The sequence below is a fragment of the Carassius gibelio genome, chromosome B7, assembly GCF_023724105.1.
Source record: "Carassius gibelio isolate Cgi1373 ecotype wild population from Czech Republic chromosome B7, carGib1.2-hapl.c, whole genome shotgun sequence".
In the NCBI taxonomy this organism is placed as follows: Eukaryota; Metazoa; Chordata; class Actinopteri; order Cypriniformes; family Cyprinidae; genus Carassius; species Carassius gibelio.
Window position 1 is genome coordinate 25,129,643 of NC_068402.1, and position 12,954 is coordinate 25,142,596.

General features: G+C 36.4%; 1 protein-coding gene across 2 annotated transcripts; it reads right to left on the reverse strand.

The window, feature by feature from the left end:
* Positions 1 to 904: 904 nt before the first annotated feature.
* LOC127961820 (GTPase HRas) lies at positions 905 to 11,807 on the reverse strand. 2 transcript variants are annotated; one of them, XM_052561094.1, is made up of 6 exons: positions 11,123 to 11,807; positions 3,206 to 3,339; positions 2,735 to 2,913; positions 2,484 to 2,643; positions 1,918 to 2,042; positions 905 to 1,718 (listed from the first exon to the last, which is right to left on the reverse strand). In XM_052561094.1, exons 2-5 carry the CDS (start codon positions 3,314 to 3,316, stop codon positions 1,923 to 1,925), a joined length of 570 nt encoding a protein of 189 aa, XP_052417054.1. In that variant the 5' UTR covers positions 3,317 to 3,339; positions 11,123 to 11,807; the 3' UTR covers positions 905 to 1,718; positions 1,918 to 1,922. The 2 variants fall into 2 exon arrangements, with proteins under 2 accessions (XP_052417054.1, XP_052417053.1); XM_052561093.1 differs by lacking the exon at positions 11,123 to 11,807 and adding an exon at positions 4,779 to 5,066.
* Positions 11,808 to 12,954: the final 1,147 nt, after the last annotated feature.

Genomic DNA, 12,954 nt, shown 5'->3' on the forward strand with positions numbered 1-12,954 from the left:
TTCTTTCCCCTTATAAAAGAAAACATAAAGATTATTTAGCAGCAGCAGTTGGCGTAAGACAAGTTCAAAACAGGATACAGAGGAACGTTCACGTGTTTGTGGGTTATTTTACATAACGTTAATTCGAGTGTTACGGAAAATGGCCATTAACAACATTATTAAAGTAAAATTATATTCAGTAAGTGGCAGCAATCACGCCACCTGATGAACCCACATTATTCTGTGGAATCAGAGACAGTAAATTCATCAACAAACAAAAAATCTGTGTATGCTCACAGCATTCTGTCAGAAACCCTTGAAGGTCATATCCATCGCGAATGACGTGATTTAAAGGGAGAATCATATCTGTCCATGTGTGTCCTTGAGAACAATCAATAGACTGTCAGGGAATAAAACACACCGCAATCCTTATAGAGATAAATCATCAAATTGTTACCAGAAAGAGAAGACACTCACTGCTAGGAGTTAATCAGATTCACATAAATGAACTATAAAGATCTTTGTTGAGATATAAAATCTGTTCTTTGCAAAAAGACATGAGCTACTTTAAGTAATCAAGAAAGAGAAAGTCCAGACTGTTGCTCTTCCCTGCAATTACAAGGCCATATGTTGCCTATGAATAAATATAGCAGACATAAAATAATGTTCCCTATGATAATTTACAGTATGGGTATACAAACAGTCAATTTGTTTTTAGTTTTTTTTTTTTTTCATTTGAATTTTTCACATTTAAACCTACACCAGTCTTCACTCCCTAATGCCGCAACCATGGAAAATTTACTTCAGAATGGCATAAAGGGGAAATGCAGTTGAAGATTAGACTATATGATATACATGTAAAAGTTTCAAGCTTATGCCCTGAACATGGGTACAGCACAGTGCATGGCAAGAATATCAACAAGGCTTTTCAGTCCAAGATTTAAGTTTATAGTAACTTTGCATTCATTTTCCAACAACTATGATTATTATTTGAAGAGATCTGACGTCTTTAGCCAATGCAATTATTTGCAATGCATTTGTCTATCATAAATAAAAAGCATCACATCTGAATACCAAGCCACATAGACCCTGAGGCCCATTCAAAACCAGAAGCAAACAAAGAATAAAGTCCTCCACTTCTACATTTTGTCCTAAACCTTGTGCAAAATAAAGACTCATCGGAGGTTTAGCCTCTAATTGCAATCTATTGCACCATAACCTGTGATAAACACACTGCATATGACTAAAAGTCCTCTTTGCAAGAGAACGCCATGAATTATGTACATTTTATTAGGTTAGACTTGCTCCAAGCAAATGATAATACAAATCTTTCTCACATACAGACATATGCTAATATAACTGATGTAGTATTTCTCCTCTCCATCTCGTAAAGTATTTTTCTAACATCCACATCTGACAAAGCAATATGAGAGGTTATTTTCTGAGCTATTAATTCCAGTTAAGAGTAGATAGGTTGTTTAATGTAAATATATTTAAGTGTGACAGCTTCATCCAGTCGTAGCAACTCCAGTGTTGAGACCGTTAAAATGAGGTACAACTTATTACATCTCCAGTGAAGGAGCGAGATGGGAAAATCCCTAAGAAGACTGCAGGGCTGCCAGATTAAAGATTTCCCTTTTACACAGTCTGCTCTTAACGTCCAGCATCTGTGTAGGTGTTGCAGTGTTTGTGGTCTGGAAGGCTGCACTGCTCTGAAAACCAGGTCAAATGAACATTCACTGCGAAGAGAAGGGGAGAACTGAGTACACATGAGCAGCGGTACACAGTGGCTTAATTATCCAGGAATACTTGCATGTTTAATCGACTGAGAATCATATGAATATACACTAGATTACTTGTATGTTTCATTTATTGAGAATCATATGAATATATACTAGGTTGCATGGTTTAGCAGCTTACAGAATAAAACATGTTTACCAGGATCATGACACCACACAGCGGCAGTTCATACAGCCTTGGCCATTGTCATCTGGCGGGTTCAGTTTCCTCAGCTTATGCTGCCTGATTTCACGGACAAGAGTGTAAAAGGCATCTTCCACTCCCTAAAAAGAAACACACACACACAGACACACTAACTAAGGCTTTTCTTCTTACGTTCTGCCTGTTGGTGATAGTTTATCCTGAGCTGCACATGCAGCCACACTCTTAAAAATAAAAGCTCCAAAATGTTTTTTTTTTTTGTAGGGATGCAATAGAAGAACCATTTTAGGGTTCCCCAAAGAACCTTTCAGCAAACAGTTCCCAAAAGAACCATTTTGTCTTAGCACAAAGAACATTTCAGTACCGTACTCTAAAAAAACTTTTTTCCACCATGAAGGACCTTTGTGCAATGGAAAGGTTTCATGGATGTTAAAAATGTTCTTCACGGAACCTCAGATGCCAATAAAGAAATTTTATTTTTCAATTCCGGCAGCTTGACACTTGACGGAATTTTATAATAAAATGTTATATAACAGAATTTATTCGGTCAAAATGTTTCTAACCTGTCTTGTCTTGGCTGAGGTTTCAATGTAGGGAATACCGTAGCTGCGGGCCAGTTCCTGGGCTTGTCTTGTGTCCACAGTGCGTGCTGGTAAGTCACATTTATTACCCACAAGCACCATGGGCACATCATCTGAATCTTTAACCCTCTTAATCTGTTCCCTTTTAAAAGCAATGAAAACAAACAAACATTTAGAATAGTGTATTTATATCAAATTAAAATAAAATAAGCAACATATTTCTTTCATTTAACCTGTACTGATGAATGTCCTCAAAAGACTTGGTATTGTTGATGGCAAAGACACAGAGAAAGCCCTCTCCGGTCCTCATGTACTGGTCTCTCATTGCACTGTACTCTTCCTGACCTGCAGTATCCAAGATATCCAACAGACACGTCTCTCCATCAATCACCACCTGTTTCCTATACGAGTCCTGTGAGGAAGAGCAGGGCATTAATATCATTTGAATAGATGTTCAATGTTTCTAAATTCTCCTACTGCTCAGTTGATATGGAAATATACAGTGAAATGTATTATGTTTCTGAAAAGAAAGTGAAAACTGTGGCCTGTTTGGTTAAAGTGGCAGGAATGCTTTACCCCCAGATGACATTTTGATGTTTCATATGTGTATTATATTTGAATTTAAGTAACACTCTTCTGAACTGAGGATAGTTAAATAAATAAATAACAAAGGCAAATGTCTGAAAATACCAGCTTGACTTTACCTCAATGGTCGGGTCGTATTCATCAACAAAGTGGTTCTGAATGAGCTGGATGGTCAGAGCGCTCTTGCCCACGCCACCTGCACCAACAACCACTAACTTATACTCCGTCATTCTCACTGCTGCGGCGTCTGAAGCTGAGGGGAAACAAGGAACAAAGACATTTGAGAAAACAAAGAATTTGGGAAATAAAACTCAAAGTGAAAATAGTAAAAAAGGGAAGCCACTCGAAATCTATATAAAGTATAGCACTTTCCTGGAGAGAAGTGTTCATCCTGCTGAGTATCTAATACAGATGATATTACGCTTGTGTCGTGTGACGTAACGCTAGACAAAAAGAAAAGCTATTTTAGGTTGCCAGAGGAAACTTATATACGTTTCCTGACAGTGATCTATTTGTGTTATTAGTTCAAATGCTTGGTGCAGTGTTAAAAGAATCTATTTCACTCACATCCTGTGTGATTTAATTCCTTCCAAACGTATTCTGACAACCTTCTTAAAATATGTATTTTTTTATACATATATATCTCCTTGCATATGGAGCAGATGTAAAACCCTTTGACATTTAATAAACTAAATACAAAAAGGTTATTAAACAACTCTGTTATTTGCTAAGGAGATCAAAAAGAAATGATGGGTCATCTGAATCACTGTGCCCTATTTTAAAATATTACAAATATCAGGTTCAGCTGGATACTCCATCAAGTATTCCATTTGAAAATCTATTTTTAGCTCTTCCACCTGTCATGTAGCCTTACCTGTGAAAATAATTCGTAGAACTTTTATATTACTTTTAGTTTCTGGATCACGGTAAAGCATCTGGTCTGACTTTGAATTCAATTTTTTTTTCTTTTTTTTTGCCCATTATATTATTAATCATACTGTACCAGGGGTGTCACCCTTTACAGACTTTCACAGCACACACAATGCACTCACACCCATAATTATATATACATAACATACATAAGATTCACACACATACATATGGATAAATACATATGTATGGCTATGTGTGTAATATACAGGGAAAAAATATATATAATATATATACATATAGCTGGAATACAATGACATCACCTTTATCGATTTCTCAGACGATGGGTAATGTAAACAACATGGTCATTCGGGTGAGCTGATCGCTGCTAGCCTTACAATACATTAAATAGCAACCAATCTATGTGATAAGAAGTTTCAATAACGTCCCTAAACAAAACCCATCAGAGTACAAAAACTAGTCTTAGCCAAACGTCTCCTGCTCTGTTGGTTTAAATGAACTCACTCCTGCTGCATCGACCATTATTTCAATGCAGAACAGCGCTGTATGTATAGGAGTATTTGATAGTTGCACAGCTCGCTACAATGTATCAAACTAGATTAATTGAAATCAGGCGCGCTCACTGATTTGACGCATTTGTTTCGTTTTTCATGTTTACTAGGAGCAGTTCTCCAGTTTCGAGATGCTGGTGGAATGATTTATGTCCTGACGCCAACAAAATGTTCCGTCCAGTTCTGCAAGGCTGCGGCTCTTATTCCTGCGCGACACACGGCATAGAAAGATAGCGGCTGGACTACTTACAAAACACACGGCGCGGTTCACTCGTCTCGACGACATTCAACACAAGTCAGTAATATGTCGACATCCTTCCCGCTGCTCCCCTCAAAGCTCTGCTGCTCAGCACTGTTTGTGTTTTCGTCATTCAGCTAGACTTCTTCTTCTTCTTCTGCTGCTCCCGCGGCACAGATTCACTCAAGCAGATGCGATCAACACAAACATTGAACAACGGGCTGCCGGTGTGCGTCGACTGATATGCGAGCAGTGTGTGTGTGTGTGTGTGTGTGTGTGTGTGTGTGTGTAGGGGGAAGAAGAAGAAGAAGAGGGCGCTTAGAGCCATATGGCGGGTGGAATGTGACAGGATTACCTGCCGAAGTCGACAGTCGTGTACTTTTGCGTGTCATAAGAGTACGTCGCCTCAACAGACGCGTGACAAGTACGCCGCCTCAACAGACGCGTGATCAGTACGCCGCCTCAACAGACGCGTGATCAGTACGCCGCCTCAACTGACGTCACCTCAACAGAGCGTGATAAGTAAACCGCCTCAACTGACTGTGACACAAAATACCTCAAATAGAGTTAAATTAAATAATTTTTTGGTTTTACATTATTTTACTACAAATTATACACCATCAACAGAGCTGAAAATTAGTTGTATTTTCACAATAACATCAACATAAATTCACACACATTAATTATTAAACATTATTCTGATTTGTGCCATTCTGAGGTTTTACTTTTGATATATTGGTTATGTTAATAATTTTACTTAACACTCTGTTACGGTTCTCAGTTTGTCCTGTTTTCAGAGTCATGTCGACCATAAAATGTGCATATCAACCATTGAGCTAAATAATTTTGGTCAATAGAAGGTAATGAAAAGGTATTTTAATAAAATTGTTAAAGAAGTGTATTAAAAATTCAGGTGCATTTTGAAACACTTTAAATTGGGCTGTCACTAACGATTATTTTGTTAAATGAGCAATCTACTGATGATTTATTTATTTTTTTTGTAATACAGAAAAGACTTGAAATATTTGCTTAAACTGTAAATCTTTAAAAGTAGACTTAAAATATCTGTAACGATGAGGCAATAATTGGTTTAAATAAAACATTAAAAGCGAGTAATCATATGGTTTCACTGAACACTGTTAAAAAACATAAAGGAATGTTCATCTAAACAATAAACGTATGTACAATATGTAATGTAAATGCCTATAGAGGGCGCCAGCAGCCTAAGTGATTGAGCAAGTTTGCATATTTAGATCTATATTGGATGTAATCTTGTGTTGGCGTTTTATATATATATATATATATATATATAGATTTCATATATATGAATGTTTTCAACATTTTAAGTCAACAGATGAACTTTGCAGATGAGTTTGTTGACTGAGCTGCAAGAGATGTGTTCCACATAACAGTGAAACAATGAATATTATTGGAAACATATAGGTACAATTCAGAAAAATGCAGGCTTTACAAAATGTTTAGCCACAAACTATGCTGATATAGCGAGAAATTCACTTCGACAAGAAATATCCACACATTGGAGGATAAAAAAAAATCTTAAAGGATTTTTAAAATTAAAAATCTAAAGTCTCAAAGTCTTAAAGGAATGGGGATCTTCATGTTGATCAAACTTTTTTTTAGAATAATGTATGGAGACGCAAATATTTAGCATGTCCCTTAAATATGTAACTTTTGGCCTGTAGGATAAACAATGATTTCACTAAAATTTAACATTTAATATACAACTAATTTTTCAGTTTTATGGCATCACTTTTCCAGTTACATTTTTTTTCCGTCTTTTTGCAATTGACATTATTTCAAGCCACTGTTTGTACTGCTTGCTCATTTTCAGAAATAAAAGTACAATTAGTAATGATAAATCAGCATTGCTGTGTTATTGTATGTTGTGAGAAGTTTTCTGTGTCTTAAATTCATTAATGACAAACGCATTTGAAGTTTTGGGTTATTACAATACTAATCTAAAAATGTGAATAAAATTCAGAGTACATTTTGATTGGTATCAAACATTTAATTTGAAGACTTAAAAGACAACGTCAAACATTTCGAATTCAACAGAAAAAAAAAAAAAAGAACAAGTATATATATATATATATATATATATATATATATATATATATATATATAAAAACAGAACAAGCCTTATATTATATATATATATATATATATATATATATATATATAAAAGGCATTGTCATCAAAAACATCCTAATATTTCAACATGAACAACCAAAATAAAAAAAAACTTCAGGCTAGACCAAAATGTGGGGACTGTACAATGCCCAAAATAATAATAATAATAATAATATATTTATTTTGTATAGCGCCTTTAAAAGTAGCTTTCTCAAAGCACTTTACATACAAGCATAACTCCAAATGAATAAACACAATGTAAGTACAAGAAAATAAACGCATAAAATCAAGTTCATGTAAAAGCAATCCTAAAATAAAATGTTTTAAGAAGAGATTTAAAAGTCACTAATGAATGTGCTTCCCTGATGTCGGCCGGGAGAGAATTCCAGAGCTTAGGAGCATAGACAGAGAATGCTCGGTCACCCCACGTATGAAGCCGTGTCTTCGGAACAACCAATAGACCACTCTGAGAGGAGCGCAGATTGCGACGTGGTGTGTAGGGGATTAATAAATCAGTCAAATACTCAGGTGCCAGATTGTGCAGAGATTTATAGGCCAGCATAAGGATTTTAAAATCAATACGGTACCTAACAGGTAGCCAGTGCAGGGACTCCAAGACTGGAGTTATATGGTCCCTGGTCTTGACCCCAGATAGTACTCTAGCAGCTGAATTTTGAAGATATTGCAATTTATCCAGTGATGATTTAGATACCCCAGCTAGAAGACCATTGCAGTAGTCAATGCGCGAAAAGACAAAAGAGTTAATCAACTTCTCAGCTACCGAAAAGGATAACATAGGACGTAGCCGGGCTATATTTCTGAGGTGATAAAACGATGTCTTAACTGTATTCTGGACAAAAGGCTCAAATGACAGTGTGGCGTCAAATATGACACCCAAATTCTTTAATTTGGACTTAAACTCCAGTGCAACGCCATCAACAGACAGAGTAGGAGACCCAACCTTTCGCAGTTGATGTGGAGATCCAAGGAGCATGACTTCTGTTTTTGAGCCGTTTAGAGACAGAAAATTATTGGACATCCAAATCTTTATCTCAGCAATACAGTTAGAAAGATGCCCAACGTTCACTTGCTGACCCGGTCTAGTATGGATATAAATCTGTGTATCATCAGCATAAAAGTGATAGTTAAGGTTTAGAGATTGTAGTAATTGACCAAGTGGAAAGATGTACATACTAAAGAGTAGAGGACCCAAGACTGAACCTTGTGGAACACCCGTATGAACAGAACCAACCTTGGACCTATAACCACCCATAAAAACAAATTGGCTACGGTCAGTGAAATAGGACTTGAACCAGTCAAGAACAGTCTCTGACAAGCCAAATACATGTTCGAGGCGATTAAGTAGTAGGGCATGGTCAATAGTGTCGAAGGCTGAACTGAGATCCAAGAGAATGAGAATGGACGTGGAGCCGGAGTCGGAGGCAATTAGTAAGTCATTAGCGACTTTCACCAACGCAGTCTCAGTGCTGTGTAATTTTCGAAAACCTGATTGATGTTGCTCAAATAGTTTATTTTCAATTAAGTGTTTGTTTAATTGAGCTGCAACCACACCCTCCAAGATTTTAGACAGAAATGATAGATTTGAGATTGGGCGATAATTTGACAGATTATTCACATCAGAGTTTTGCTTTTTTGAAATAGGAGTAACCGCAGCAGTTTTAAGTGCTGCTGGCACCTCCCCTGTTGACAAAGAGTCATTTATTATAGCAAGAACTGAGGGACATAAAGGACCAAAACAGGATTTAAACAGGCTACCAGGCATGGGATCAAGTATGCAAGTGGTAGCTTTCATACCAGAAACCTGGTTGCAGAGCATCTCAGGTTGTAATAAAGTAAATTTGGATAAAGGAATGCCAGAGAACCTAGGAGTATTAACTGGTAGATCTGCAGACTGCAAGGAATGGATATTTGTTCGAATATTGTAAATTTTTTCACTGAAAGATTTGAGAAACTCATTACACAGCCCATCAGATAAAGTCATAGAACTGACACCATCTGCTTTAAGCAGACTGTTAATTGTATGAAAGAGCTTCCTGGGATTGCTTTGATTATTATCAATAATGTTTGAGAAATAGGCAGATCTTGCAGTTTCAATGGCTACTCTGTAGTTTGACAAGCAATCTTTCCATGCCTGGTGGAACACATTTAAACCAGAGTGACGCCATTTTCGCTCTAATTTCCGACACACAGCCTTCTGTATACGCAATTCACCATTATACCAGGGGGCTGACTGTGCAAATGAAACATTACGTGTTTTTATGGGTGCAAAGATGTCCAAGTTGGCTGTAAGGACATTATTGAATGCTAAAATTTTATCCTCGAGAGGAGCAGAAGACATGTCAACTAAAGAAGAGACAATCGAGTTTGCAAAAATAGCATGATCAATTGATTGCCATTTACGGAAAGAAATAGTTCGTGAAGTCTCTCTACTAGACTGAAATGTTTCAATATTAAAAAAGATAGCTAGATGATCAGAAAGTCCAGCATCCACAACAGAGAGATTAGAAAGAGATGAGTCATTTGCAATAATTAAATCTAACGTGTGTCCTTTACAGTGAGTGGGGACATTTACAAACTGAGAAAAATTAAAACAGTCCAAGAGTGATAGAAAATCCTTGGCCAAGAGACAGGCTTTCTGATCTACATGCAAGTTAAAGTCACCCAGAATCAAAATTCTCTTAAATCTGACAGACAATATAGAAAGAAGATCAGCAAACTCAGACAGAAAGTCCTTATTCAGTTTAGGAGGTCGGTAGATAGTGACCATGGCAGAATGGAGAGCAGAGTGAGTATCCGACACATTTAAAACAAGACATTCAAAAGTTTTAAAAGGAGGAACGGACACAGGGTGAATCTTGTATTGCAGTTTTTTAAAGAACTATAATACCACCACCTCTACCTGATCATGTGGCTGCTGAAGCTATCATACGTGGCGTGTACTGGGAGCCTCAGAATTAGTCCACACGTATTTGCCTCTGGAAAAACTCTCTTCACACCGTTTACTGGGTCATGAAGGAATGCCAGTGTTTTGACACTTGTTTTGACAAGCAAAGGGCAATTGAAAGCCATTCATTTTACTGGATGAGGCCAACTGCTCATAAATTCCACCTAGGTCACACCTAAAGGACAAAATTTTGAGTCAGACTGTACTTGCATATTATTGAACCTTTGAATGATTCAAATGTATACAAAATACAAAAATGTAAAAAAAGTAAAAAAAAGTGTAAATAAGCAACAGCAATATCCAGAAATAAACAGGTGTAAATGTACAGGCCTACAACAAATATTTTTTTCTACAATCACATTCTGAACACTGAACATAAAAGCAATAACAAACTACCAAAAAATATGTGAAATACATGGTGTAAAACACATAAAATAATTATTCCATACACATTTTTTGAGTGAGTGAGAGTTAGAAAGGGAGAGAAAGCATTTGTGCCTGTGTCTCTCGGTCTCTCTCTCTCTCTCTGTGGGTGTGTGTTTGTGTGAGAGATAGAGAGTGAGAGAGAGGGAGTGAGAGAGGGCAAGAGAGAGTGCGTGGGTCTCTGTGTGAGTGTAAGTGTCTGTGCGTGTAAGAGAGAGAGAGAGAAGGTTGTAGAGAAAGTGTGAGTGAGAGAAAGAGGAAGAGAGGGCAAGTGTGCCTGGGTCTCTGTGTGAGTGTAAGTGTCTTTGTGTGTGTGTGTGTGTGTGTGTGTGTGAGTGAGTGAGTGTGAGAGAGGGAGAGAGCATGTGTGCACATGTGTCTCTGTCCGAGTGTGTGTGTGTAAGTGTTTTTTGATGAAAAAAAATAAATAAATAAATTGTTGAATTTCCCATTCATTTTCCAAAGACAAGATTGATTAATTTTTTTATTATTTTTTTTTACACACCTTCAGAACAACCGAATCAAGGCCAGTTTTTTGTGTATGTATAGATACATAGATAGATAGATAGATAAATAATGTAAGAAAAGTCACAAAATTGTATTCCTCTGAGATGAAGGGAACCCTTTTTTTAACTAATGAAAAGTCGATTGGGGTCATATTGACACCCAGGAAAGATTGAGGGTTAAACACTTTACCAGCGAACTACACTTTGAAAATATTTCTGTCAGAACACATCCGCTTATCTGATAAAAATGAATGTATCAAAATATTTTTAAATGTAATACCACTTTATGAAAACACCTATTGTAAACGTACCTGGATGTAAGAGTCATCATTTTGTCACACAGAGTAGGCTACAATATCCTTTGTCTGACACATCCATTTCAAGTCAGTCAGTCTGTATTAATGAACAGGTGACCTGAATCAGGTGTGTTTAATTAAGGAGACATGCATATTGTGCAGTGATGGGGGTCCTCCAGGAATGTTCTTAAGAACCATTGTGCTGTCTGCATACATTTACAAAATAACAAGAATGTGTTTGCTAATTATATATTGTAGTTTACTTTATATCATAATAGGCTACTATTTGTCTATTCTTTTTTTTTTTAAGTTCTGTGCTTCAGAGATAAATTGTGTTACTATGTATATTGATGTGCTTAAAAAATTGTATTAATTGTTTGGCAAATGCAGGTGTGTTTGACTAGGGTTGGAGCTAATTCTGCATGCCAGGTGCACTCCATTCATTGGTTATCCCTAGGCCTGGTTCTTAGTCCTGGTCATGTGGACCCTCTGCTATGCACATTTTGCATGTCTCTCTTATTTAACACTCCCGATTCAGTTCATTAGCTTGGTAAAAGAGAGCTCCGTGAACTGAACTGAGTGTGTAAGATAAGGGAGATATAAAAATTAAAGACAAATGGGGTCTTCCAGACTTTTACCAGTGATAGATGCAAAAAGCTAACATTTCTCATTGGATGGGGGTTTATCAGGTATGGGTAACTGGAATGTGTGAGGGTACACAGACATGGAGGCTTTTTATTGGCATTGTACAGAGATGCATACTGCCATCAAGATTACATCTTTCATGAGAAGTCCATGGTTATTAGACCAAGACAATTCCAGCTCTCATTCTGCATGTGCTACAGAAGCACGGTAGACAGAGTGAATGTTCAGTCCAGATCTGTCTGAATATTGAACATGTGTGACCGATCATGAAAAGGACATTCAGGCAATGATGACCACAGACTGATGGGCAGCTGAAAAAGAAACAATTATTATCCTCGATTTACAAACAATTGAACACTGAAATTAAAAGGAAAGTTGACGTGACACAGTGTGAAACGTGTTTCTGTCCCATTTATCTTATATTTACAGATTACTGTTTATTTAGTCAGTGAAAACATTGAAAATTTTGTTTGCAGTTTTGTCAATCAAATAAATATTAAATATGGGTTTCTATTTAATCCTATCGAGATGTTTTATGTCTTGAGGTCTATAAAAGTTAAAAATAATAATGATAAATATAAATTTCAAAGCATTCTATGTACTGTAATTATAAACTATACTGTCAGTTTACCATAGTTATCCAAATTAAGTAAATCATTCGCGTTTTTTTTCAATTCATAAGAATAAAAACTTCTTATATTTGGGTTAAAATCAATCCCATGGCGTCATCTAGTGGACAACATTAATATCACTGCCTTAGCGTCCCAAATATGATAAATTAATAAAATTAAGCATGTTTGCTTAGAACGACTTTGTTCTCGATGCCATTTAATGTTAAAGATCGAATGTCTAATGAATATCTATTATAAATACAACTTTATTTCTGTTAAAATTACACTCTTCTATGTCAAGATCACAAGGAAACAAGAAAGAAATGTAATTCAAGCAGAAATCATGCATTTCCTCTCAGTTTTTTCCCTACTGTTTGTAGCATCCAAGCAAACTGAACATTAATGTGCTTGTACTTCACTTCAACACCAACTTAACAGATAAACATAATTTATCAAACATAAAATAGACTTTATGCAGTTATTATTATGCACTGTTACCACGTTTTGGGAAATATCTTAAAAACAACCTGTTACAAATGCATCTACTGTAATGCAAACCTTACATTTCGTGTAAAGCGAAGTATACTGAGA